Source organism: Nematostella vectensis, chromosome 15, assembly GCF_932526225.1.
Source record: "Nematostella vectensis chromosome 15, jaNemVect1.1, whole genome shotgun sequence".
Lineage (NCBI taxonomy): Eukaryota > Metazoa > Cnidaria > Anthozoa > Actiniaria > Edwardsiidae > Nematostella > Nematostella vectensis.
Genome location: NC_064048.1, coordinates 10,396,796 through 10,424,715, shown reverse-complemented (window position 1 = coordinate 10,424,715; position 27,920 = coordinate 10,396,796). Strand labels below are relative to the sequence as shown.

Here is a 27,920-nt window from a genome sequence, read left to right as displayed (position 1 = left end):
AATCTTTTGTTTTAAGGATAAAAAACCTATGCTGGTCACCGTTTCTGTCGGCAACAAAAGCTTCAATTTCAAGAGCTCCTTGGACGACATTGAGAACGGCAACGGCATCAAACTCCACGAGCGTCCCAAAAAAATCAGTCTCCACACCCGCAAGCCCCTCTCCTTCCGCGGCAACAGGCAAATGTCTGGGCGTAAAATCCTAAAAAGTACGCGCCTAGCATCCGCCTTTCGCCGCTCGTTTTTGCCTGAACACGGCGTTCACTGGATGGATAAATACTCCAGGTGTTTTTTTCCTCTGGGGTATGTGGCTTTCCTTGCGGTGTATTTCTGTATTTATACGAGATCATACGCCCAGAGCTAAGCACCAAGACTACATGCAAGAAAAGACTTCATCCAAGTCCGTAAGATGAAAACTAGTATTTGTGTCCAGGCTAGTAGAGATCAGAAGTCGTACCTATCTGTTATTGGACACGAATCGTATTAAAAAGTTCAAGGAAGCTAGGCCCAAGCAATACCTGTATACGAAGAGGCCAGGAGTTGAATTACCTTTTGGTTCATTGATATTTATCGTATTAAAAACAAGGAAGAGAGTAAGACAATAGGGTTCCACGATGGATCTAGTGACTTATAACCAGAGCTAAGGATGCCGATTTCAGCTAACACGTGGTGAATGAATTACTAGCCTGGACCACACCCAGCGTTAGCAATAGGTGCATGCGGAGAGATCACGTAATTATTTCAATAGCTTTTAAGTCTTTTTTTATGAAGTCGAAGAATAGAATTTTGACATTGTTATAAATCCTGCTAAAAGCAGGATAAAAATGCCAATGTATTGTACAATATTAGGATCAATGCATCAACCGCCGCTAAAATAAGCGCAACGACGTCGGCATCAAGGAGCCGCCAACTAATGTTAGCTGTTAGTGCTCCGCTTAACACTTTTGATGGAAACCAAACAAGGACGACATTCAAAGTTAAGGTGCAATTTTTCTTAAAATAATCTTCCAGGACAAGTTTTTACATATTTATGTATGAATTTCAGGAAATTTGTAATTCGTTTTGTCGGGGCACACACTGCTTACTTCTTGAAGAAAAAAATGTTTGTTGTAAATAAAAGTAATTGCAAAGTAAAGTATCAACCATTTCTCAATTTGAAGTTAAAAATTCGTTTCAGGCGCGTGCCCATGGGGGGAGGGGGGTCCAAGGGGTCCGGACCCCACCCTTCTCATGTGACGAAATGAGTTCGACTCGGTTGACCCCATCTTTGTTATTTGAGAAGACGGTTAGAAAAAGTTTTGAGATGGATGTGACCTATTGCAAGAGCTAAGAATGTCGCTGTGAGCTTGTCAGTGAATTACTACTCCGGACTCCACCCCTGTTTGTCTCTAGACACGCCTCGGCGTTTGTTACTTGCCCAGGGAGTTGTAAACCGAATAAACAAGTTATGAGTTGTAATTTTTTATCTCATTACATGGTAAAGTGTGTATTTTTTTGGGAAGGGTGCTGATATGTTTTTCAAGAAAAAAACCGTAATAAAACTCTAGACATTAAAAAACACAAGAAGATGTTGGAAGTTTGTATTTAATTTATTGATATTCACAATAAAACACACGGCAATTAGCGGGCTTAGAAATTACTCTAATCTGCTCATACAAACACTGTTATTTCTCATCGGTTAACAGATGCATTGCCTGGGCTATCTGTGGGATGAATAGCCCTACCCATCCCTAAAGCCTCAAATTTGTTCTCAGAAAATAAAGAATCTGCAGTCACAAAAGTCTAAAAAGAGTCTGGGCGTTTCGGGGGAAACCTGTGTTATTCTAATCCTTAGGGTCTGGGCCTAGTTTCAAAATGGCGGCCAAAAATTTTTTGTTAACGAACAAAATTAGAACACTGTCCTAGTGCAACAAAAAGCGAAGAAATGATTGAAGTGGAATCCCAAATATACTATGTCCTGATAAGGAAAATAGCCCGAGCAAGCAAGAAAACGACAGTTTTTATAATGAGTTAATGATTGACACATTTTTTAAATCATCAGTTTCTATGGTAGCTTGGTGATCCGGTAATCAGATGAAGTATCCATAGACATCAACGCATTCTGTGCCGACGTTATTCGACTCTCCGTATTTGTACAGATCCTCCCCATACCACACTCGCAGCATTGACTCGGGGCCGACGTAGTACCCCTGGCCAAACCCATGTTGTAGAACGAGCTCGTTTGACAGGGCGTTGAAGGCGTCCATATTGTACCACCGAGCAGGGTCGCTAACATCCATGTACCTGTGACAACAGATCAACGTAAATGCTTCAAGTTATAACCTGCTATAACCAGTCCACGCGGTTCTTGGACTTTTTATCAGGAAAACTTTGTTTGTTCGGAGATATCTCCATCTTGGAATTTTTGAAGCGTGCGGTCCTTGGGTGAGAAAACTTTAAAAATCCAAGAAGGCGCCCGTTCACTGAATGGTTTTCCGCGACAAAAATAACGACAACCACCTCAACACGGGTTAATAAAAAAAAGATAACTACCCCAAAGAACACATTCATTTTTCAAGTTATTATATATAGACTATCAGAAATTCTAAGAGCTTTCTGTCGAATGTTTTTTTTTTATTCTCCCATCTCTATTTGAGTCCGTCTCTCTATTAGCCCCCCTTTCCCATTATCTAGAGACAACGTTTTAATATTATTAGTCTTTTTCTCCCAGTCATTCGTATACCAGTTTTGCAGCCATCCCTGCTACATCAGCTCTAGGATTTATGATTAGATTAAAAAATCGAATTTGTGAAGTGTTCGTAGATTGTATATTTTGGAGGAGCTTTTTCTCAAGTCTTTGTATCGATTTGTAAGTTTTGCATTTGACTAAGTAATCGAACTCATTTTCTATATCTTTTTTACATGTAAGGCAAATTCTTTCTTCAGCCTTTGTTCAGGGTCTGGTGTGCCTCCTTTTCCTCAATTTGCAAATTATGGTTAGTGCTCTATAGACGGGATAGCTACCAGGTAGTTTCTAGCTCATACTTATTCTTAAAGTCTAAAAGTTCTCAGTTTATTGGGTTCGTTACTATTTTTCCTGTTGTCATTAAAGATCACTGAGCAAATTCTGATATGTTATGTCTTTTAATCTTAAGTAAATATTGTTTAAAAAACTTTCTGTATTAATTAGTTCATTTTGTGATACCTAGACATACCCAAATCCAACGCTGAATTTTTTTTCTTTTTCTTCATAACCCAATATAAAGATTTAATATTATTCACAAACTATATAAACTGTTTTTGAAAGCGCCTGGTTATCCTATGTCAATAAACGTGTCCAGTATTTTATACTTCTGTACGTTGAGTCATTTTGGATAGGATATCTACTTAGTTAACCTCGGCATATATTGACCGAGGTCTTACTGGTTCCGAGCAGCATTTTGCAAAACTTGAGATGAACACGCTCTAGTGGGTCTGCACTCGCATCATTTTTGTTATCTGCGCCCCATATTTCACTGCCGTAAAGCAGAATTGGTTTATTAATAAAATGAGGGACAAAAACAGAATCGAGATTTTGCTAACGTTTCGGACTTTATGGATTCCTTCTTCAGGAAGGTTTTCCTTCTTCGTCTTGGCCGGACTGATGCCAATGTGTGTATGCTAGTGTGCTTTAAAAGTCCACATTTAAAAATCTATGATCGTCAAAAAGAATTTGCCCAGTCATTTCTCCTGTCCTTGCATTTAAATCACCTTGTAGGATCAGGCTATCAGGTTATCTGCGCCCCATATTTCACTGCCGTAAAGCAGAATTGGTTTATTAATAAAATGAGGGACAAAAACAGAATCGAGATTTTGCTAACGTTTCGGACTTTATGGATTCCTTCTTCAGGAAGGTTTTCCTTCTTCGTCTTGGCCCGACTGATGCCAATGTGTGTATGCTAGTGTGCTTTGAAAGTCCACATTTAAAAATCTATGATCGTCAAAAAGAATTTGCCCAGTCATTTCTCCTGTCCTTGCATTTAAATCACCTTGTAGGATCAGGTTATCCTTGGCCGAGAATTTAATAATTTCCACCTTTAGGTCAGAGATGTAATCTTCGTTGTTAGCCTGTTCAAACGTACAAGGACTGAAATAGACTGTGCCCAGGTAGATATCCTTTTCTGTACACCGAAAAATGTTATTTTAATTAAGCTTACACCAAATCACAAAACTCCTTCGTTTACTTTATTGTGTATATAGATTGCGATCCCTTCTGAATATTTCCCCCGTTTTTGGTCTTGTTTTCATGACTGCTAGACCAGACTCTTGGATAGCGACAGGGGTGGATCCAGACTGATTCAACTGATTCCAGTGAATCACTCAAAATCCCAGAAAAATGTTTTTTTTTTTTTTTTGTAGATTTGAATTTTAGAACGTTAAATAAAAATAAATATCTACTGTTGTCTGTTATTTAAAAACTATTAGACCTGCTTCCTGGGTTGTTTCGCTGTTATTTCTAGCCCTACACGTACAGTAGACTATGTTATTTCCGTTAGCGCTTGGACAGTATTTCCGGTCCCCCCACGAGAAATATTGCTCCTGATGGTAAGTGATAAATCTAGTTTGGGTGAGGGGACCCATTTAGAAATTTTGCGCGTGTATAAAAATTATGCGCGTGTTCTGGAACTAGTCAAGCTCTTCACCGATTGGCTACGGTCCAGCGGAATCACTCAAGCTCTGTTTTGATTGGTTGCTATAACGTGTGAATCACTTTGGGGAATCCATATATTAGCTAACTTAGCAAATTAACTTACTAGTACTAGTAAATGAAATTGGGGGCGAGAAAGTTTAGTGGTATTATTTTGAAATTTTATAGAATTTTAAAATTTTAAAGATAAAAACATACTAGTAAACAAAATTTCGGGGCGGGAAAGCAATCTGACAACTCGCCCCGACATTTGGTTTACTAGTATAATAATAACTGTACTATTAAATGAAATTACGGGGCGTAAAGCAAAAACGGCAACTCGCCCCGAGATTTGGTTTACTAGTAGTAAGTAATTATAATACCGAGAAATTACGGGGCGTAAAGCAAAAACGACAACTCGCCCCGAGATTTGGTTTACTAGTAGTAAGTAATTATAATACTGAGAAATTACAGGGCGTAAAGCAAAAACGACAACTCGCCCCGAGATTTGGTTTACTAGTAGTAAGTAATTATAATACTTATAAATTACGGGGCGTAAAGCAAAAACGACAACTCGCCCCGAGATTTGGTTTACTAGTAGTAAGTAATTATAATACCGAGAAATTACGGGGCGTAAAGCAAAAACGACAATTCGCCCCGAGATTTGGTTTTCTAGTAGTAAGTAATTATAATACCGAGAAATTACGGGGCGTAAAGCAAAAACGACAACACGCCCCGAGATTTGGTTTACTAGTAGTAAGTAATTATAATACATATAAATTACGGGGCGTAAAGCAAAAACGACAACTCGCCCCGAGATTTGGTTTACTAGTAGTAAGTATTTATAATACTTATAAATTACGGGGCGTAAAACAAAAACGACAACTCGCCCCTAGATTTGGTTTACTAGTAGTAAGTAATTATAATACCGAGAAATTACGGGGCGTAAAGCAAAAACGACAACTCGCCCCGAGATTTGGTTTACTAGTAGTAAGTAATTATAATACCGAGAAATTACGGGACGTAAAGCAAAAACGACAACACGCCCCGAGATTTGGTTTACTAGTAGTAAGTAATTATATTACCGATAAATTACGGGGCGTAAAGCAAAAACGACAACACGACCCGAGATTTGGTTTATTAGTACCAAGAAATCACGGGGCGTAAAGCAAAAATGACAACTCGCCCCGAGATTTGGTTTATTCACGGGAATTAGGATACTTTGTCAGCGATTTCTTTGTAAAATAAACAAAAATGATTCAATTTATGTTGAATATTGAACTAAGCGAAGTAGGCGGGAAAAGCAAATCCCGCCCATATAACGAAAGATGTTATATAACTGCCAAATGAATTTGAATTTTTACCCGGAACAACAGAAAATTCTGCAAGTTATCGGCAGAGGGCAAAGTGTTTTTATTAATGGCGAAGTGGAGAAGGGGGGATAAAGCAAATCAAATTATAAGCCCCTGTCATTTAACTTTTTGTACGGAGAAGCAGGCCCGTACCCAGGATTTTTCTCGGGGAGGGGGAGGGGGGTGCGGGATCCGAAAAAGTGGACCTAATTTTACGAGGTGGTGGGGGTGAATAAATATCTAACCACCTCCGAAAGAACAAAAAGGGACTTTTTATGCCTTCGCAGTATCTCCACGGGACGTTAATTGTCAGATTTGGCTAAAACCAGAGTGATCTAGCTTATGATTTTGAGTTTTATCTACAAATAGCACGTCTACTGAGAACCAAAAGTGGACTTTCGGCCGTTGTGGGGGGATGCGTTCGCACCCCCTGCACCCCCCTGGGTACGGTGTTGGGTCCGTAAAACATTGTTTAAAGAAGCCCCGATCCCAGCACTTGTCGCATGCCTGGGTGTGTGTCGGCGGCGAGATAAGTTCAAAGAGAAAGTGAGCTGTCAATCAATCATGTCTCATACTAACATCACATCATTGGCCGTAACTAGGCAGGTTTTCGAACAATGGAATCAAGCGTTGTTTCACTCCCTTCTTATTTTATATAGAACCTAAATACGAAGTTAGGTTCGGAGAGGGCTTGGGCCTAAAGGGGCTATGGTTACACAGTACCGTTCAAATGTTTCGAGTGAAAACAACGATCGCTAGGGTTTTTAGACAAGAGAAATAGAAATATAACAAGAGGAAATTAAATTAATTTCGCTAACTCAGAAGGCAGGAGACCTTTCGGGTTAGGAATATTTTATTAGCTGAGTTCATTATTTAACATAAATTGGGGATTTATTTTTGTTTATTTTATAGAGAAATCGCTAACAAAGTATCCTAATTCCCGTGAATAAACCAAACCTCGGGCCGTGTTGTCGTTTTTGCTTTACGCCCCGTAATTTATAAGTATTATAATTACTTACTACTAGTAAACCAAATCTCGGGGCGAGTTGTCGTTTTTGCTTTACGCCCATAATTTATCGGTATTATAATTACTAACTACTAGTAAACCAAATCTCGGGGCGAGTTGTCGTTTTTGCTTTACGCCCCGTAATTTATTGGTATTACATTACTTACTACTAGTAAACCAAATCTCGGGGCGTGTTGTCGTTTTTGCTTTACGCCCCGTATTTCTTGGTACTAGTAAACCAAATATCGGGGCGAGTTGTCGTTTTTGCTTTACGCCCATAATTTATCGGTATTATAATTACTAACTACTAGTAAACCAAATCTCGGGGCGAGTTGTCGTTTTTGCTTTACGCCCCGTAATTTATTGGTATTACATTACTTACTACTAGTAAACCAAATCTCGGGGCGTGTTGTCGTTTTTGCTTTACGCCCCGTATTTCTTGTTACTAGTAAACCAAATCTCGGGGCGAGTTGTCGTTTTTGCTTTACGCCCCGTAATTTCTCGGTATTATAATTACTTACTACTTGTAAACCAAATCTCGGGGCGAGTTGTTGTTTTTGCTTTACGCCCCGTAATTTCATTTAATAGTATAGTTATTATTATACTAGTAAACCAAATGTCGGGGCGAGTTGTCAGATTGCTTTCTCGCCCCGAAATTTTGTTTACTAGTATGTTTTTTTCTATAAAATTTTAAAATTCTATAAAATTTCAAAATAATACCACTAAACTTTCTCGCCCCCAATTTCATTTACTAGTACTAGTAAGTTAATTTGCTAACTTAGCTAATATATGAATTCCCGTATTCGAAGAGAATAACTGGTACTTGCTTTGCCACACTTTCAAGAACACAAATTTGGTTGAATTAGGTAGGAAAGTGTATTTATTAACTGACTAATCGATGAATGAAGTCACTCAGTTTTAAATGACCATAGGTTTTATACAGCACGGTGAAACTTTGAATTTATTAACTGACTGTTTAAATCCCTAAAATGCCAAATGCATTCTTAAAAATTCTGCAGATTGCATGTTTCAAACACGTAATTTTATAAATTTCCTGTTGGGCATGCCCCAATCCCCCCCCCCCCCCCCCCCCCCTTGATTGGTCCGTGACCATTTGGAATCAGCCAACGTTAGGCCTGGATCCATCCCTGAGCGTGTCTCAAAAACTCCAAATATGTCCATGTTGTTTTATTATTTTATTTATATCTATTGGCTTCAACTTATTTCCCAGCTCCTAATTATTTTTATGTCCGTGTATATTCCAGGTGTACATTTGTAGCGAACCCGACAAAGCTCAATTACTCGTTAATGAACCTGGCATATGTAAAGTTGTTAGAAGTTGTTAGCCTTCGAATGTTATACCCCCCTCTACCCTCCCCCCCCCCCCCCCCAAGAACGTACCGCACTCCGGTTAGAGGGAAGATGACTTCATTCCTGGTATTTGTCACAAGAATGTCCAGATCGTATGGTTCTCTGTTGGAGCCCCAATAGCTACGATATCTTTGATTAGGGTCATTTGCGACGTAGCCCGTCCTGTGAACAAGCTTCACGGCAGCCAGGAAGCCATGGCGGGTGGGCTGAAACTTTCCATAATTGTTATTCTTTGCCCCAAAACACACAGGAATAGTGTTTATTTTTTTCCAAGAACCTTAAAGTCAAAAGATTACAAAAATGCAACAAATTACGATGTATTGGTTATAAAGTTGGCTAAATCTGCTTTTTATGTGCCCCTTTGTGACCCTTTAAAGTGTGACCCGTGAAGTGTAAAGCGTGACCCTCGAAGCGTGACTGTTGAAGCGTGACATGAAACGTTACCCGTGAAGCATGACCCGTGAAGCGTTACCTGTGAAGTGTTAAGCGTTACACATGAAGTGCTAAGTGTGACTCGTAAAGCGTGGCCCGTGAAGCATTAATGTAACCTATATTTTTGTGGCTACATGGTCTTGCAACGATGAAGAAACGGCCCAATAAATATTTCTATCTATATTTCTAGATATAAATATTGATTCGGCCGTTTCTTGATCGTTGCAAGACCAAGTTTCTCTTGATCAAGAGAAACTTGATCGCTTGGTCGAATTTTTATCTGACTAATCTTGAAGAGTCCTTAGACCAAGCATCCAAGAGATTGGCCGAGCGGGTTTGAAGGTCACCCAAATAATACCAGCTTTGATTAATCCTTTGTAGCTCTAGAGTAGCAACATGTCTACTAAGGCGGATGCAAAAATAGACTACTTTGAAATATCACAAATTAAATAAGACCTACCTTCATCGGCCTTTACAGCAGTGACCTACAATAAATAAAGAATTTTTAAATTTATACTCAAATAACTAGTTTTGTGCATAGCTTCTACTAGCAAAACCAAGACGCAAAACTGGCCAAGAAATGAGAGGTAGAAATACTTACAGTAAAATGGCCGACCAAAACTATCACCGCAAACAAGTAGAGCTTCATTGCACTGTACGACCTCAGTAGATGAGTATTCAGACTTGGTGAATCCACACAGAAATAACCCGAGATAGATAACTAATATTTGCAGTACGGTATATATAGCTTTTTCGGACCTGACCTCGTGACCTCAAACAGGAATTCAACGTGTTGGAATCTTTATTGATCTTCCTAAGCAGCTATACGGGAAGTGTAATGTTAATACACCTTTTTTTGTAAGGACATCCAGCCTGAGATTCCATCAAATTTAAAGAACATGCCGAGGCCCAGATAGCAGAAACATAGTGCTTTTTTAACCCTATTCAGACTTGGGGGGAGGGGGGGGGGGGCTCGAAAATTGCTATAACTTCTGAACCATAGCAGATTAGAGGCGTAAACTTGGTAACTTTTCCTCAAATCTATCTGCAGACGTTTTAATGTAAATGACGCTCCATGTTACCATGGCAACCGTCCTTTTTACACATAATTTTCCCCAAAACTAAAAACTAGTGAATTGTTAATACTTTGGTTCTGTTTCTTAGAAAAAACCTTATACATTTTTATTATTGATAAATTGTGTAATTCTCTAAGTAAACAATAACATTTAAATTTAAGAACATTTTCAGCCTGAAAATGCTCAGTTTCCAACTGAAAATTAGACTTTGTTAAAAAAGAGCGTATGACTTTTTGGGACCTGACCTAAATAAAACAGGAGATCTTTATTTATCTTTTCCGCAGTAGCTGTACGGGAGTGTAATGTGTGTATAGCTTTTTGGGACCTGACCTTTGTGACCTTAATAAAACAGGAGATCTTTATTGATGTTCCGCAGTAGCTGTACGGGAAGTGTGATGTGTGTATAGCTTTTTGGAACTTGACCTTTGTGACCTAAATAAAACAGGAGATCTTTATTGATGTTCCGCAAGTAGCTGTACGGGAAGTGTGATGTGTGTATAGCTTTTTGGGACCTGACCTTTGTGACCTAAATAAAACAGGAGATCTTTATTGATGTTCCGCAGTAGCTGTACGGGAAGTGTAATGTGAGTATAGCTTTTTGGGACCTGACCTTTGTGACCTAAATAAAACAGGAGAATCTTTATTGATGTTCCGCAGTAGCTGTACGGGAAGTGTGATGTGTGTATAGCTTTTTGGAACTTGAACCTTTGTGACCTAAATAAAACAGGAGATCTTTATTGATGTTCCGCAGTAGCTGTACGGGAAGTGTAATGTGTGTATAGCTTTTTGGGATTTGACCTTGGTGACCTAAATAAAACAGGAGAATCTTTATTGATGTTCCGCAGTAGCTGTACGGGAGGTGAAATGTGTGTATAGCTATCTGGAACTTGAACCTTTTACATTAAAGCAGAGGATCTTCATTGATGTTCCGCAGCAGCTATACGGGAAGTGTTTGTACTTGGTCACAAATTCTCTGAGGGTCTGCTACTTTTCTCGATACTTTGTAGTCACTCTTATGGCCATACTAGCACGTTAGTTTTATATTAGCTTTTTTGAAGGAGCTTATGCAAAGGCAAACGGGTAGACCATATTGTTTGGTAGCAGAAATGTTAAATTCCCATCTTCCGCAACTGCTGTTCCGCCTCCTGCGTAGGGCGAAGCCTTTTTATTAATGACGTCATCGACGTTATTTTTACGTTTTTTTTTTATATTAAAGTAAGGGTTCGATTTCACGAGGGGTTAAAAAATAAAAATATGTAAAAAAAAATCTAATTAGTATCAGTGTATCATAAATATTTTGCCCATTATAATTGGGCTTTGACATGTTCTTAGAATTTAGGGACTTCGGACGTTATTTTGTCCATTGCAATAAGCGAAATTAACAAAGTATTTTACTTACAATCGTCTGCCCTTTAAGCCGCATTGTCACCAGTTTACTTCCGGAGGTCCGACGGAAACCTTAAAAGACAAAAGAATCTATTAAGATCCGAGATGTTTAACAGGCCATCCGCTCTAAATTATCTATCACATCCTCAAAGAAACTTCCAATAGACACACTGCTTTCAATATTTTTTTTTCCGTTAAAAATAATCGGATATTGTTACGTAATCGGCCGGAAGTAAACTGGTGACAATGCGGCTTTAAGTCCTTTACTCTGCTGAACAGCCTACCTTGATTTATTTGAACTTAGCTTTATCTAGCACTGAAGAATTTGTTATTTTTGTATTTCATTAAAATTATGTAATCAACTACAGATTTTTGTTGTTATTTTGTTTACATTTCGTAGATATTTTAAATATTCATGCTTCATACTTAAATGTTCGCGGGCTTGTGGTGGAATGTGCAGAACACTCTCCCTAGGTGCGGAGATATTCGAGCAACTATTTTCCGCTATAATCTAGACTATGTACTTGGAGAAACTATTTTCTGCTATAATCTAGACTATGTACTTGGATTGTGTAATACCTTAATGACTATTAATAATAACGAATGTTCGAGCTCTTCTTTCGTTGCCATGAGACATATTTTGTGAATAGGTATTTCGTAGATTCCCTCTCCCGTATTGATCTTTGCCTTGCGCACTAACCCATCATGGCCAGGGAAGACATCCGTTATTAAAAACAAGGAAGAGAGTAAGACAATAAGGTTTCACGATGGATCTAGTTACTTATAACCAGAGCTAAGGATGCCGATTTCAGCTTAATTAAAGCCGCATTGTCACCAGTTTACTTCCGGAGGTCCGACGGAAACCTCAACCGTTAAAAGACAAAAGAAACTATTCAAATCCGAAATATTTAACAGGCCATCCGCTCTAAATTAGCAGTCACATCCTCAAAGAAACTTCCAATAGACACACTTCTTTCTATATTTTGAAATATTTTTCGTGTTTCCCGTTAAAAATTATCGGAGATTTTTACGTAATCGACCGGAAGTAAACTGGTGACGACGCGGCTTTAATACGAGGTGAATGAATTACTACCCTGGACCACACCCAGCGTTAGCAATAGGTGCATGCGGAGAGATCACATAATTATTTCGATAACTTTTAAGTTTTTTTTATGAAAACGAAGAATACAATTTTGACATTGTTATAAATCCTGCTAAAAGCAGGATAAAAATGCCAATGTATTGTACAATATTAGCATCAATGCATCAACCGCCGCTAAAATAAGCGCAACGACGTCGGCATCGAGGAGCCGCCAACTAATGTTAGCTGTTAGTGCTCCGCTTAACACTTTTGATGGAAACCAAACAAGGACGACATTCAAAGTTAAGGTGCAATTTTTCTTAAAATTATCTTCCAGGACAAGTTTTTACATATTTATGTATGAATTTCAGGAAAGTTGTAATTCGTTTTGTCGGGGCACACACTGCTTTTTTTCTTGAAAAAATGTTTCATTTAAATAAAAGTAATTGCAAAGTAAAGTATCAACCATTTCTCAATTTGAAGTTAAAAATTCGTTTCAGGCGCGTGCCCATGGGGGGGAGGGGGGGTCCGGACCCCACCCTTCTCATGTGACGAAATGAGTTCGACTCGGTTGACCCCTTCTTTGTTATTTGAGAAGACGGTTAGAAAAAGTTTCGAGATGGATGTAGTGACCTATTGCAAGAGCTAAGAATGTCGCTGTGAGCTTGTCAGTGAATTACTACTCCGGACTCCACCCCTGTTTGTCTCTAGAAACGCCCCGGCGTTTGTTACTTGCCCAGGGAGTTGTAAACCGAATAAACAAGTTATGAGTTGTAATTTTGAATCTCCTTACATGGTAAAGTGTGCTTTTTGGGAAGGGTGCTGATATGTTTTTCAAGAAAAAAACCGTAATAAAACTCTAGACATTAAAAAACACAAGAAGATATTGGAAGTTTGTATTTAATTTATTGATATTCACAATAAAACACACGGCAAATAGCGGGCTTAGAAATCACTCTCATCTGCTCATACAAACATTGTTATTTCTCATCGGTTAACAGATGCATTGCCTGGGCTACCTGTGGGATGAATGGCCCTACCCATCCCTAAAGCCTCAAATTTGTTCTCAGAAAATAAAAAATCTGCAGTCACAAAAGCCTAAAAAGAGTCTGGGCGTTTCGGGGGAAACCTGTGATATTCTAATCCTTAGGGTCTGGGCCTAGTTTCAAAATGGCTGCCAAAAAAAATTTGTTAACGAACAAAATTAGAACACTGTTCTAGTGCAACAAAAAGCGAAGAAATGATTGAAGTGGAATCCCAAATATACTATGTCCTGATAAGGAAAATAGCCCGAGCAAGCAAGAAAACGACAGTTTTTAAAATGAGTGAATGATTGACACATTTATAAATCATCAGTTTTTATGGTAGCTTGGTGATCCGGTAATCAGATGAAGTATCCATAGACATCAACGCATTCTGTGCCGACGTTATTCGACTCTCCGTATTTGTACAGATCCTCCCCATACCACACTCGCAGCATTGACTCGGGCCCGACGTAGTACCCCTGGCCAAACCCGTGTTGTAGAACGAGCTCGTTTGATAGGGCGTTGAAGGCGTCCATATTGTACCACCGAGCAGGGTCGCTAACATCCATGTACCTGTGACAACAGATCAACGTAAATGCTTCAAGTTATAGCCTGCTATACCCAGTCCACGCGGTTCTTGGACTTTTTATCGGGAAAACTTTGTTTGTTCGGAGATATCTCTATCTTGGAATTTTTGAAGCGTGCGGTCCTTGGGTGAGAAAACTTTAAAAACCCAAGAAGGCGCCCGTTCACTTAATGGGTTTCCCCGACAACAATAACGACAACCACCTCAACACGGGTTAATAAAAAAAGATAACTACCCCAAAGAACACATTCATTTTTCAAGTTATTATATATAGGCTATCAGAAATTCTAAGAGCTTTCTGTCGAATGTTTTTTTTTTGAAGTCTCCCATCTCTATTTGTCTCTCTATTAGCCCCCCTCTCCCATTATCTAGAGACAACGTTTTAATATTATTAGTCCTTTTCTCCCAATCATTCGTATACCAGTTTTGCAGCCATTCCTGCTATATTAGCTCTCTAGGATTTATGATTAGATTAAAAAATCGAATTTGTGAAGTAGATTGTATATTTTGGAGGAGTTTTTTTTTTCTCAAGTCTTTGTATCGATTTGTAAGTTTCACATTTGACTAAGTAATCGAACTCATCTTCTATATCTTTTTTACATGTCAGGCAAATTCTTTTTTCAGCCTTTGTTCAGGGTCTGGTGTGCCTCCTTTTCCTCAATTTGCAAATTATGGTTAGTGCTCTATAGACGGGATAGCTACCAGGTAGTTTCTAGCTCATACTTATTCTTAAAGTCTAAAAGTTCTCAGTTTATTGGGTTCGTTACTATTTTTCCTGTTGTCATTAAAGATCACTGAGCAAATTCTGATATGTTATGTCTTTTAATCTTAAGTAAATATTGTTTAAAAAACTTTCTGTATTAATTAGTTCATTTTGTGATACCTAGACATACCCAAATCCAACGCTGAATTTTTTTTCTTTTTCTTCATAACCCAATATAAAGATTTAATATTATTCACAAACTATATAAACTGTTTTTGAAAGCGCCTGGTTATCCTATGTCAATAAACGTGTCCAGTATTTTATACTTCTGTACGTTGAGTCATTTTGGATAGGATATCTACGTAGTTAACCTCGGCATATATTGATCGAGGTCTTACTGGTTCCGAGCAGCATTTTGCAAAACTTGAGATGAACACGCTCTAGTGGGTCTGCACTCGCATCATTTTTGTTATCTGCGCCCCATATTTCACTGCCGTAAAGCAGAATTGGTTTATTAATAAAATGAGAATCGAGATTTTGCTAACGTTTCGGACTTTATGGATTCCTTCTTCAGGAAGGTTTTCCTTCTTCGTCTTGGCCGGACTGATGCCAATGTGTGTATGCTAGTGTGCTTTAAAAGTCCACATTTAAAAATCTATGATCGTCAAAAAGAATTTGCCCAGTCATTTCTCCTGTCCTTGCATTTAAATCACCTTGTAGGATCAGGCTATCAGGTTATCTGCGCCCCATATTTCACTGCCGTAAAGCAGAATTGGTTTATTAATAAAATGAGGGACAAAAACAGAATCGAGATTTTGCTAACGTTTCGGACTTTATGGATTCCTTCTTCAGGAAGGTTTTCCTTCTTCGTCTTGGCCCGACTGATGCCAATGTGTGTATGCTAGTGTGCTTTGAAAGTCCACATTTAAAAATCTATGATCGTCAAAAAGAATTTGCCCAGTCATTTCTCCTGTCCTTGCATTTAAATCACCTTGTAGGATCAGGTTATCCTTGGCCGAGAATTTCATAATTTCCACCTCTAGGTCAGAGATGTAATCTTCGTTGTTAGCCTGTTCAAACGTACAAGGACTGAAATAGACTGTGCCCAGGTAGATATCCTTTTCTGTACACCGAAAAATTTTATTTTAATTAAGCTTACACCAAATCACAAAACTCCTTCTTTTACTTTATTGTGTATATAGATTGCGATCCCTTCTGAATATTTCCCCCGTTTTTGGTCTTGTTTTCATGACTGCTAGACCAGACTCTTGGATAGCGACAGGGGTGGATCCAGACTGATTCAACTGATTCCAGTGAATCACTCAAAATCCCAGAAAAATGTGTTTTTTTTTTTTGTAGATTTGAATTTTAGAACGTTAAATAAAAATAAATATCTACTGTTGTCTGTTATTTAAAAACTATTAGACCTGCTTCCTGGGTTGTTTCGCTGTTATTTCTAGCCCTACACGTACAGTAGACTATGTTATTGCTTTACGCCCCGTATTTCTTGGTACTAGTAAACCAAATCTCGGGGCGAGTTGTCGTTTTTGCTTTACGCCCCGTAATTTCATTTAATAGTATAGTTATTATTATACTAGTAAACCAAATGTCGGGGCGAGTTGTCAGATTGCTTTCTCGCCCCGAAATTTTGTTTACTAGTATGTTTTTTTCTATAAAATTTTAAAATTCTATAAAATTTCAAAATAATACCACTAAACTTTCTCGCCCCCAATTTCATTTACTAGTACTAGTAAGTTAATTTGCTAACTTAGCTAATATATGAATTCCCGTATTCGAAGAGAATAACTGGTACTTGCTTTGCCACACTTTCAAGAACACAAATTTGGTTGAATTAGGTAGGAAAGTGTATTTATTAACTGACTAATCGATGAATGAAGTCACTCAGTTTTAAATGACCATAGGTTTTATACAGCACGGTGAAACTTTGAATTTATTAACTGACTGTTTAAATCCCTAAAATGCCAAATGCATTCTTAAAAATTCTGCAGATTGCATGTTTCAAACACGTAATTTTATAAATTTCCTGTTGGGCATGCCCCAATCCCCCCCCCCCCCTTGATTGGTCCGTGACCATTTGGAATCAGCCAACGTTAGGCCTGGATCCATCCCTGAGCGTGTCTCAAAAACTCCAAATATGTCATGTTGTTTTATTATTTTATTTATATCTATTGGCTTCAACTTATTTCCCAGCTCCTAATTATTTTTATGTCCGTGTATATTCCAGGTGTCCATTTGTAGCGAACCCGACAAAGCTCAATTACTCGTTAATGAACCTGGCCTATGTAAAGTTGTTAGAAGTTGTTAGCCTTCGAATGTCATACCCCCCTCTATCCCCCCCCCCCCCCCCCCAGAACGTACCGCACTCCGGTTAGAGGGAAGATGACTTCATTCCTGGTATTTGTCACAAGATTGTCCAGATCGTATGGTTCTCTGTTGGAGCCCCAATAGCTACGATATCTTTGATCAGGGTCATTTGCGACGTAGCCCGTTCTGTGAACAAGCTTCACGGCAGCCAGGAAGCCATGGCGGGTGGGCTGAAACTTTCCATAATTGTTATTCTTTGCCCCAAAACACACAGGAATAGTGTTTATTTTTTTCCAAGAACCTTAAAGTCAAAAGATTACAAAAATGCAACAAATTACGATGTATTGGTTATAAAGTTGGCTAAATCTGCTTTTTATGTGCCCCTTTGTGACCCTTTAAAGTGTGACCCGTGAAGTGTAAAGCGTGACCCTCGAAGCGTGACTGTTGAAGCGTTACCCTTGAAGCGTGACCCGTGAAGCGTTACCTGTGAAGTGTTAAGCGTTACACATGAAGTGCTAAGTGTGACTCGTAAAGCGTGGCCCGTGAAGCATTAATGTAACCTATATTTTTGTGGCTACATGGTCTTGCAACGATGAAGAAACGGCCGAATAAATATTTCTATCTATATTTCTAGATATAAATATTTATTCGGCCGTTTCTTGATCGTTGCAAGACCAAGTTTCTCTTGATCAAGAGAAACTTGATCGCTTGGTCAAATTTTTATCTGACTAATCTTGAAGAGTCCTTAGACCAAGCCTTCAAGAGATTGGCCGAGCGGGTTTGAAGGTCACCCAAATAATACCAGCTTTGATTAATCCTTTGTAGCTCTAGAGTAGCAACATGTCTACTAAGGCGGATGCAAAAATAGCCTGCTTTGAAATATCACAAATTAAATAAGACCTACCTTCATCGGCCTTTACAGCAGAGACCTACAATAAAAGGTAAGAATTTTTAAATTTATACTCAAATAACTAGTTTTGAGCATAGCTTCCACTAGCAAAACCAAGACGCAAAACTGGCCAAGTAATGAAAGGTAGAAATATTTACAGTAAAATGGCCGACCAAAACTATCACCGCAAACAAGTAGAGCTTCATTGCACTGTACGCCCTCAATAGACGAATATTCAGACTTGGTGAATCCACACAGAAATAACCCGAGATAGATAACTAATATTTGCAGTACGGTATATATAGCTTTTTCGGACCTGACCTCGTGACCTCAAACAGGAATTCAACGTGTTGGAATCTTTATTGATCTTCCTAAGCAGCTATACGGGAAGTGTAATGTTAATACACCTTTTTTGTAAGGACATCCAGCCTGAGATTTCACCAAATTTTAAGAACATGCCGAGGCCCAGATAGCAGAAACATAGTGCTTTTTTAACCCTATTCAGACTTGGGGGGAGGGGGGGGGGGGCTCGAAAATTGCTATAACTTCTGAACCATAGCAGATAAGAGGCGTAAACTTGGTAACTTTTCCTCAAATCTATCTGCAGACGTTTTAATGTAAATGACGCTCCATGTTACCATGGCAACCGTCCTTTTTACACATAATTTTCCCCAAAACTAAAAACTAGTGAATTGTTAATACTTTGGTTCTGTTTCTTAGAAAAAACCTTATACATTTTTATTATTGATAAATTGTGTAATTCTCTAAGTAAACAATAACATTTAAATTTAAGAACATTTTCAGCCTGAAAATGCTCAGTTTCCAACTGAAAATTAGACTTTGTTAAAAAAGAGCGTATGACTTTTTGGGACCTGACCTAAATAAAACAGGAGATCTTTATTGATCTTTTCCGCAGTAGCTGTACGGGAGTGTAATGTGTGTATAGCTTTTTGGGACCTGACCTTTGTGACCTTAATAAAACAGGGGATCTTTATTGATCTTTTCCGCAGTAGCTGTACGGGAGTGTAATGTGTGTATAGCTTTTTGGGACCTGACCATTGTGACCTTAATAAAACAGGAGATCTTTATTGATGTTCCGCAGTAGCTGTACGGGAAGTGTAATGTGTGTATAGCTTTTTCGGACCTGACCTTTGTGACCTAAATAAAACAGGAGATCTTTATTGATGTTCCGCAGTAGCTGTACGGGAAGTGTGTTGTGTGTATAGCTTTTTGGAACTTGACCTTTGTGACCTAAATAAAACAGGAGATCTTTATTGATGTTCCGCAGTAGCTGCACCGGAAGTGTGATGTGTGTATAGCTTTTTGGGACCTGACCTTTGTGACCTAAATAAAACAGGAGATCTTTATTGATGTTCCGCAGTAGCTGTACGGGAAGTGTGTTGTGTGTATAGCTTTTTGGGACCTGACCTTTGTGACCTAAATAAAACAGGAGATCTTTATTGATGTTCCGCAGTAGCTGTACGGGAAGTAAAATGTGTGTAAAGCTTTTTGGAACTTGACCTTTGTGACCTAAATAAAACAGGAGATCTTTATTGATGTTCCGCAGTAGCTGTACGGGAAGTGTAATGTGTGTATAGCTTTTTGGAACTTGAACCTTTGTGACCTAAATTAAACAGGAGATCTTTATTGATGTTCCGCAGTAGCTGTACCGGAAGTGTGATGTGTGTATAGCTTTTTGGAACTTGAACCTTTGTGACCTAAATAAAACAGGAGATCTTTATTGATCGTTTCCGCAGTAGCTGTACGGGAAGTGTGTTGTGTGTATAGCTTTTTGGGATTTGGCATTTGTGACCTAAATAAAACAGGAGATCTTTATTGATCGTTTCCGCAGTAGCTGTACGGGAAGTGTGTTGTGTGTATAGCTTTTTGGGACCTGACCTTTGTGACCTAAATAAAACAGGAGATCTTTATTGATCGTTTCCGCAGTAGCTGTACGGGAAGTGTGTTGTGTGTATAGCTTTTTGGAACTTGACCTTTGTGACCTAAATTAAACAGGAGATCTTTATTGATGTTCCGCAGTAGCTGTACGGGAAGTGTGATGTGTGTATAGCTTTTTGGAACTTGACCTTTGTGACCTAAATAAAACAGGAGATCTTTATTGATGTTCCGCAGTAGCTGTACGGGAAGTGAAATGTGTGTATAGCTATCTGGGACTTGAACCTTTTACATTAAAGCAGAGGATCTTCATTGATTTTCCGCAGCAGCTGTACGGGAAGTGTTTGTACTTGGTCACAAATTCTCTGAGGGTCTGCTACTTTCTCGATACTTTGTAGATTCTCTTATGGCCATACTAGCACGTTAGTTTTATATAAGCTTTTTTGAAGGAGCCTATGCAATAGCAAACATGTAGACCATATTGTTTGGTAGCAGAAATGTTAAATTCCCATCTTCCGCAACTGCTGTTGCGCCTCCTGCGTAGGGCGAAGTCTTTTTTATTCATGACGTCATCGACGTTATTTTTACGTTTTGTTTTGTTTTATATTAAAGTAAGGGTTCGATTTCACGAGGGTTTAAACAATCAAAATATGTAAAAAAAAATCTAATTAGTATTAGTGTATCATAAATATTTTGCCCATGATAATTGGGCTTTGACATGTTCTTAGAATTTAGGGACTTCGGACGTTATTTTGCCCATTGCAATAAGTGAAATTAACAAAAAATTTTACTTACAATCGTCTGCCCTTTAAGCCGCATTGTCACCAGTTTACTTCCGGAGGTCCGACGGAAACCTTAAAAGACAAAAGAATCTATTAAGATCCGAGATGTTTAACAGGCCATCCGCTCTTAATTATCTATCACATCCTCAAAGAAACTTCCAATAGACACACTGCTTTCTATATTTTGAAATATTTTTCGTGTTTTCCGTTAAAAATTATCGGAGATTTTTACATAATCGACCGGAAGTAAACTGGTGACGACGCGGCTTTAATACGAGGTGAATAAATTACTACACTGGACCACACCCAGCGTTAGCAATAGGTGCATGCGGAGAGATCACGTAATTATTTCAATAGCTTTTAAGTCTTTTTTTATGAAGTCGAAGAATAAAATTTTGACATTGTTATAAATCCTGCTAAAAGCAGGATAAAAATGCCAATGTATTGTACAATATTAGCATCAATGCATCAACCGCCGCTAAAATAAGCGCAACGACGTCGGCATCAAGGAGCCGCCAACTAATGTTAGCTGTTAGTGCTCCGCTTAACACTTTTGATGGAAACCAAACAAGGACGACATTCAAAGTTAAGGTGCAATTTTTCTTAAAATCATCTTCCAGGACAAGTTTTTACATATTTATGTATGAATTTCAGGAAATTTGTAATTCGTTTTGTCGGGGCACACACTGCTTACTTCTTGAAGAAAAAAATGTTTGTTGTAAATAAAGTAATTGCAAAATAAGGTATCAATCATTTTTAATTTTAATTTAAAATTCGTTTCCATATCAAACATATTCCCCATGGATAGTGTCCTTCGTTTTTATTACCCTATATGGGCATTGGTACCCATATATAGAAGTGCTAAACTTTTTTCGCTCCCTGATCTCCAGAAAACATGGTGAAAATGCTGATTCCTGTCAATTTGAGACTCGAGGCGAGAGTTTGTCAAGAAAAAATTGACCGCTTGGTCAAATCTTTATCTCACTAATCTTGAAAAGCCCTGAGACCCAGGCCTCCAAGAGATTGACCGAGCAGGTTTGAAGGTCACCCAAATATTGATATGAGGCGCGTGCCCATGGGGGGAGGGGAGGTCCGGACCCCACCCTTCTCATGTGACGAAATGAGTTCGACTCGGTTGACCCCTTCTTTGTTATTTGAGAAGGCGGTTAGAAAAAGTTTCGAGATGGATGTAGTGACCTATTGCAAGAGCTAAGAATGTCGCTGTGAGCTTGTCAGTGAATTACTACTCCGGACTCCACCCCTGTTTGTCTCTAGACACGCCCCGGCGTTTGTTACTTGCCCAGGGAGTTGTAAACCGAATAAACAAGTTATGAGTTGTAATTTTTTATCTCCTTACATGGTAAAGTGTGTTTTTTTGGGAAGGGTGCTGATATGTTTTTCAAGAAAAAAACCGTAATAAAACTCTAGATATTAAAAAACACAAGAAGATGTTGGAAGTTTGTATTTAATTTATTGATATTCACAATAAAACACACGGCAAATAGCGGGCTTAGAAATCACTCCAATCTGCTCATACAAACACTGTTATTTCTCATCGGTTAACAGATGCATTGCCTGGGCTACCTGTGGGATGAATGGCCCTACCCATCCCTAAAGCCTCAAATTTGTTCTCAGAAAATAAAGAATCTCCGCAGTCACAAAAGTCTTAAAAGGGCCTGGGCGTTTCGGGGGAAATCTGTGATATTCTAATCCTTAGGGTCTGGGCCTATTTTCAAAATGGCTGCCAAAAAATGTAGTTAACAAACACGAATTCCTGCAAGTTTGTGTGAAAATTCGAGACGTACACTGTTCTAGTGCAACAAAAAAGCGAAGTAATGATTGAAGTGGAATCCCAAATATACTATGTCCTGATAAGGAAAATAGCCCGAGCAAGCAAGAAAACGACAGTTTTTAAAATGAGTGAATGATTGACACATTTAATAATCATCAGTTCTTATATATGGTAGCTTGGTGATCCGGTAATCAGATGAAGTATCCATAGACATCAACGCATTCTGTGCCCGAGTTATCCGACTCGGTGTAGTTGTACAGATCCTCCCCATACCACACTCGCAGTATTGACTGGGGGCCGACGTAGTACCCCTTGTCAAACCCGTGTTGTAGAACGAGCTCGGGGGACAAGGCGTTGAAGGCGTCCATTTCGTACCACCGACCAGGGTTGCTAACACCCATGTACCTGTGACAACGTAACAGATCAACGTAAATGCATCAAGTTATAGCCTGCTAAAACCAGTCCACGCGGTTCTTGAACTTTTTATCGGGAAAACTTTGTTTGTTCGGGAGATATCTCCATCTTGGAATTTTTTAAGCGTGCGGTCCTTGGCTGAGAAAGCTTTAAAAATCCAAGAAGGCGCCCGTTCACTAAATGGTTTTCCGCGATAAAAATAACGACAACCACCTCAACTCGGGATAATAAAAAAAGATACCAGCCCCAAAGAACACATTCATTTTTCAAGTTATTTATTATATATAGGCTATAAGAAATACTAAGAGCTTTCTGTTTAATGCTGTTTTAAGTGCCCCATCTCTATTTGTGTCCGTCTCTCTAATAGCCCCCTCTCCCACCCTCTAGAGACAACTACTCTATCTATAATAGCTTTCAGAATAAATATGCTGTCAATTGCTAATAATATTTCTTTCTAAAGCTCCCTTGCTCTTTTTTTATGTATCCGTTTTGCTCTAAATAATTATACAATCTGGTGTTAAGAATGGATGTAAATAATTTGCTCAGGCATGACAAAAGGGTTATTCCTCTGAGGTTATCGACATTAGTGTTCCCCTTTTTTAAATATTGGTATAAAAAAGCCCAAGTTCCACTCTTGTGGAAAACTGCCTGATGTAAGAATTATGTTAAACAATCAAGTGATGTAAGAAACTAAGGTGTATTTTCCATATTTTTATAATATATTCAGGATATTATCATGTCCCGACGCTTTATTATTTTTTTAAATTTCCTATTGCAGTTTCCACTTCCTCGGGTGCTATGTCCGAGTCTAAAGGGCCATTGACTGCGTCGACATTTCTTGGTATTACTCGGTTTGTTTTTGCGTTATCATTCAGCTCCTTTTAAAAAATGTGAAATAAAATGTGTCTAATTCGACCGGACATTTTTGCTGAGAATCATTTTTTTCAAAAATATTTTTAACGACCGCCAGAGCTTCTTGCTGTCTTTAAAATCTATGTTACGCATTTTGGACTGCGTGTTGTTGTATTTCTTGCGTTGGCATAATTTCCTAAAATTCTTTTTCTTTATTAAAAGTTCATGCCTTAATTCGGAAACATCATAAAAGCTACATACTCTTCTCCCAATCGATTTTAGGTTTTCTTTTTCCTGTCGGCATTCCTCATCAAACCAGGCTTTGTTTCTGTTTTTTTCCGGATATTCTGATATTTAAACCTTGCTTTTTCACTTTCTCTTTTCTTTCTCTGTTCTTTCACTTTTGGAGTTTGGAGGAGAATTGGAGGATTTGATTACTACATATAACATAACCCACCATACTACATCAATTGTATTGAAAACAGGCAATTTTACCAATCAAATAACCAATCGTTCTTACGTTTGCTATTCTTCGCTTGCTTTCGCTGCATAATTCAACCAAATCTTTTCCTATGCTATCCGTGCAGTTTTTATCTTCCTAATATCTCTAATCGTAGTCATCAGGTAGGTCTAAAAACCTATAATCGTCAAAAAGAATTTGCTCAGCCACTTCTCCTGTTCTTCCATTTAAATCACCTTGTAGGATCAAGTTACCCTCGGCCGAGAATTTCATAATTTCCACCTCTAGGTCAGATAATTATATAATCTTTGTTGTTAGCCTGTTCAAACGTACAAGGACTGAAATAGACTGTGCCCAGGTAGATATCCTTTTCTGTACCGAAAAAGGTTATTTTAATTATGCTTACACCAAATCACATTTTTGTTTTCACTGGGTATATACACAACTCCTTCTTTTAGTCGATTGTTTATACAGAGTGCTATCCCTCCCGAATATATATATATATATATTTTTTCCGGCGTCTTTGGTCTTGTTTTCATGACTGCTAGATCAAACTCTTGGATACGTGTGTCTCAACAACTCCAAATATGTCATGTTTTATTATTTCAATTTGACTTAAACTTATTTCTCAGCTCCTTATTAAAATTTATGTCCGTGTATATTCCACGTGCCTATTCGTAGCGAACCCGACAAAGCTGGATTACTCGTTAATGAACCATTCTTGAAGTTGTTAAAAGTTGTTAGCCTTCGAATGCATTAATAAAAAGCTCTGAAATTGCCAGGAGGGCTTGATTCAACTGTTGCATTGTGTTTTACGCGTTAATGAGCCTGGCATATGTGAAGTTGTTAGAAGTCGTTAGCCTTCGAATGTCACACCCCCTCTACCCCATTCTCCCCCCTCACCCCCCAGAACGTACCGCACTCCAGTTAGAGGGAAGATGACTTCGTTCCTGGTATTTGTCACAAGAATGTCCAGATTGTGGTGCTCTCTGTTGGAGCCCCAATAGCTACGAACAGTTTGATCAGGGCCATTTGCGACGTAGCCCACTCTGTGAACAAGCTTCACGGCAGCCAGGAAGCCATGGCGGGTGGGCTTAAACGTTCCATAATTGTCATTCTTTGCCCCGAAACACACAGGACTAGTGTTTATCTTTTCCCAAGAACCTTAAAGTAAAAAGATTACAAGAATGTATCTTACGATGTATAGGTTATAAAGTTGTCTAAATCTGCTTTTTATGTGCCCCTTTGTGATCCTTTATAGTGTGACCCGTGAAGCGTAAAGCGTGACCCTCGAAGCGTCACTGTTGAAGCGTTACCCTTGAAGCGTGACTTCAAACGTTACCCGTGAAGCATGACCCGTGAAGCGTTACCTGTGAAGTGTTAAGCGTTACACATGAAGTGCTAAGTGTGACTCGTAAAGCGTGGCCCGTGAAGCATTAATGTAACCTATATTTTTGTGGCTACATGGTCTTGCAACGATCAAGAAACGGCCGAATAAATATTTCTATCTATATTTCTAGATATAAATATTTATTCGGCCGTTTCTTGATCGTTGCAAGACCAAGTTTCTCTTTATCAAGAGAAACTTGATCGCTTGTTCAAATTTTCATCTGACTAATCTTGAAGAGTCCTTAGACCAAGCATCCAAGAGATTGACCGAGTGGGTTTGAAGGTCACCCAAATAATACCAGCTTTGATTAATCCTTTGTAGCTCTAGAGTAGTAACATGTCTACTAAGGCGGATGCAAAAATAGCCTACTTTGAAATATCACAAATTAAATAAGACCTACCTTCATCGGCCTTTACAGCAGAGACCTACAATAAAAGGTAAGAATGTTTAAATTTATACTTAAATAACTAGTTAGATTCTGTGCATAGCTTCCACTAGCAAAACCAAGACGCAAAACTGGCCAAGTAATGAAAGGTAGAAATACGCACAGTAAAATGGCCGACCAAAACTATCACCGCAAACAAGTAGAGCTTCATTGCACTGTACGCCCTCAGTAGATGAGTATTCAGACTTGGTGAATCCACACAGAAATAACCCGAGATAGATAACTAATATTTGCAGTACGGTATATATAGCTTTTTTGGACCTGACCTCGTGACCTCAAACAGGAATTCAACGTGTTGGAATCTTTATTGATCTTCCTAAGCAGCTATACGGGAAGTGTAATGTTAATACACCTTTTTTTGTAAGGACATCCAGCCTGAGATTCCATCAAATTTAAAGAACATGCCAAGGCCCAGATAGCAGAAACATATTTCTTTTTTAACCCTATTTAGACTTGGGGGGAGGGGGGGGGGGGGCTAGAAAATTGCTATAACTTCTGAACCATAGCATCTAAGAGGCGTAAACTTGGTGACTTTTCCTCAAATCTATCTGCGGACGTTTTAATGTAAATAACATGTCGAGGAGACGCCATGTTACCATTGCAACCGTCTTTCCACACATAATTTTCCCCAAAACTGAAAAGTCGTGAATTTTTCATATTTTGGTTCTGTTTCTCAGAAACAGCCTTATATATTTTTATTATTGATAATTTGTGTAATTCTTTATTTTTAAATACAATAACATTTAAATTGTTAAGAACATTTTCCGCCTTAAAATACTCAACTGAAAATTAGCCTTTGTTAAAAAAGTGTGTATGACTTTTTGGGACCTGACCTAAATAAAACAGGAGATCTTTATTGATGTTCCGCAGTATCTGTACGGGAAGTAAAATGTGTGATTAGCTTTTTGGGACCTGACCTTTGTGACCTAAATAAAACAGGAGATCTTTATTGATGTTCCGCAGTATCTGTACGGGAAGTAAAATGTGTGTATAGCTTTTTGGGACCTGACCTTTGTGACCTAAATAAAACAGGAGATCTTTATTGATGTTCCGCAGTAGCTGTACGGAAGTGTGATGTGTGTATAGCTTTTTGGGGCCTGACCTTTGTGACCTAAATAAAACAGGAGATCTTTATTGATGTTCCGCAGTATCTGTACGGGAAGTGTGATGTGTGTATAGCTTTTTGGGACCTGACCTTTGTGACCTAAATAAAACAGGAGATCTTTATAGATGTTCCGCAGTAGCTGTACGGGAAGTGTGATGTGTGTATAGCTTTTTGGGACTTGAACCTTTGTGACCTAAATAAAACAGGAGATCTTTATTGATGTTCCGCAGTAGCTGTTCGGGAAGTGTGTTGTGTGTATAGCTTTTTGGGACTTGACCTTTGTGACCTAAATAAAACAGGAGATCTTTATTGATGTTCCGCAGTAGCTCTACGGGAAGTGTGATGTGTGTATAGCTTTTTGGGACCTGACCTTTGTGACCTAAATAAAACAGGAGATCTTTATTGATGTTCCGCAGTAGCTGTACGGGTAGTGTGATGTGTGTATAGCTTTTTGGAACTTGACCTTTGTGACCTAAATAAAACAGGAGATCTTTATTGATGTTCCGCAGTAGCTGTACGGGTAGTGTGATGTGTGTATAGCTTTTTGGAACTTGACCTTTGTGACCTAAATAAAACAGGAGATCTTTATTGATGTTCCGCAGTAGCTGTACGGGAAGTGTGATGTGTGTATAGCTTTTTGGGACCTGATCTTTGTGACCTAAATAAAACAGGAGATCTTTATTGATGTTCCGCAGTAGCTGTTCGGGAAGTGTGTTGTGTGTATAGCTTTTTGGGACCTGACCTTTGTGACCTAAATAAAACAGGAGATCTTTATTGATGTTCCGCAGTAGATGTACGGGAAGTGTGATGTGTGTATAGCTTTTTGGAACTTGACCTTTGTGACCTAAATAAAACAGGAGATCTTTATTGATGTTCCGCAGTAGCTGTACGGGAAGTGTAACGTGTGTAT

General features: G+C 38.7%; 4 protein-coding genes and 2 long non-coding RNA genes across 22 annotated transcripts in view; 3 read left to right on the top strand and 3 right to left on the bottom strand.

The window, feature by feature from the left end:
- Nucleotides 1-1,127, top strand: part of LOC5503197 (gamma-aminobutyric acid receptor subunit beta-like) — a 31,815-nt gene extending 30,688 nt beyond the window's left edge. For all 17 annotated transcript variants that reach the window (XM_048722438.1, XM_032371493.2, XM_032371504.2 and 14 more), the window contains one exon: nt 17-1,127. In XM_048722438.1, coding sequence (XP_048578395.1) covers nt 17-361 — 345 coding nt within the window. In that variant the 3' untranslated portion in view covers nt 362-1,127. The remainder of the gene's footprint in view (nt 1-16) is intronic.
- A 440-nt stretch (nt 1,128-1,567) lies between these two features.
- Nucleotides 1,568-9,648, bottom strand: LOC116605418. The gene is made up of 4 exons (XM_048722447.1): nt 9,405-9,648; nt 9,264-9,288; nt 8,402-8,648; nt 1,568-2,280 (listed from the first exon to the last, which is right to left on the bottom strand). The coding sequence occupies exons 1-4, from the start codon at nt 9,450-9,452 to the stop codon at nt 2,067-2,069; spliced, it is 534 nt and encodes a 177-aa protein (XP_048578404.1). The 5' UTR covers nt 9,453-9,648; the 3' UTR covers nt 1,568-2,066.
- Nucleotides 3,414-3,815, top strand: LOC125560624. Its single transcript, XR_007306697.1, has 2 exons — nt 3,414-3,469; nt 3,748-3,815. It is a non-coding gene; the product is annotated as an uncharacterized LOC125560624 (long non-coding RNA).
- Nucleotides 9,649-13,232: 3,584 nt separating the features above from the next.
- LOC116602624 lies at nt 13,233-18,188 on the bottom strand. Its single transcript, XM_048722528.1, has 4 exons — nt 18,033-18,188; nt 17,890-17,914; nt 17,040-17,286; nt 13,233-13,944 (listed from the first exon to the last, which is right to left on the bottom strand). The coding sequence occupies exons 1-4, from the start codon at nt 18,078-18,080 to the stop codon at nt 13,731-13,733; spliced, it is 534 nt and encodes a 177-aa protein (XP_048578485.1). The 5' UTR covers nt 18,081-18,188; the 3' UTR covers nt 13,233-13,730.
- On the top strand, nt 15,057-15,462 carry LOC125560634. The gene is made up of 2 exons (XR_007306706.1): nt 15,057-15,128; nt 15,395-15,462. It is a non-coding gene; the product is annotated as an uncharacterized LOC125560634 (long non-coding RNA).
- Nucleotides 18,189-22,003: 3,815 nt separating the features above from the next.
- On the bottom strand, nt 22,004-26,264 carry LOC116610740. Its single transcript, XM_048722527.1, has 4 exons — nt 26,009-26,264; nt 25,861-25,885; nt 24,988-25,234; nt 22,004-22,749 (listed from the first exon to the last, which is right to left on the bottom strand). Exons 1-4 carry the CDS (start codon nt 26,054-26,056, stop codon nt 22,536-22,538), a joined length of 534 nt encoding a protein of 177 aa, XP_048578484.1. The 5' UTR covers nt 26,057-26,264; the 3' UTR covers nt 22,004-22,535.
- Between the last annotated feature and the right edge of the window lie 1,656 nt (nt 26,265-27,920).

Bases quoted from the DNA above. Each gene is read 5' to 3' on its own strand.
- LOC116605418 (XM_048722447.1), bottom strand. From the start codon at position 9,452: ATGAAGCTCTACTTGTTTGCGGTGATAGTTTTGGTCGGCCATTTTACT. The intron at 9,289-9,404 runs GTAAGTATTTCT...TATTTATTGTAG, and splicing joins TTTTGGTCGGCCATTTTACT to GTCACTGCTGTAAAGGCCGA. The intron at 2,281-8,401 runs GTACGTTCTTGG...CTGTTGTCACAG, and splicing joins TTCCCTCTAACCGGAGTGCG to GTACATGGATGTTAGCGACC.
- LOC116602624 (XM_048722528.1), bottom strand. From the start codon at position 18,080: ATGAAGCTCTACTTGTTTGCGGTGATAGTTTTGGTCGGCCATTTTACT. The intron at 17,915-18,032 runs GTAAATATTTCT...CTTTTATTGTAG, and splicing joins TTTTGGTCGGCCATTTTACT to GTCTCTGCTGTAAAGGCCGA. The intron at 17,287-17,889 runs GTAGGTCTTATT...TTTGACTTTAAG, and splicing joins TGCTGTAAAGGCCGATGAAG to GTTCTTGGAAAAAAATAAAC.
- LOC116610740 (XM_048722527.1), bottom strand. From the start codon at position 26,056: ATGAAGCTCTACTTGTTTGCGGTGATAGTTTTGGTCGGCCATTTTACT. The intron at 25,886-26,008 runs GTGCGTATTTCT...CTTTTATTGTAG, and splicing joins TTTTGGTCGGCCATTTTACT to GTCTCTGCTGTAAAGGCCGA. The intron at 25,235-25,860 runs GTAGGTCTTATT...TTTTACTTTAAG, and splicing joins TGCTGTAAAGGCCGATGAAG to GTTCTTGGGAAAAGATAAAC.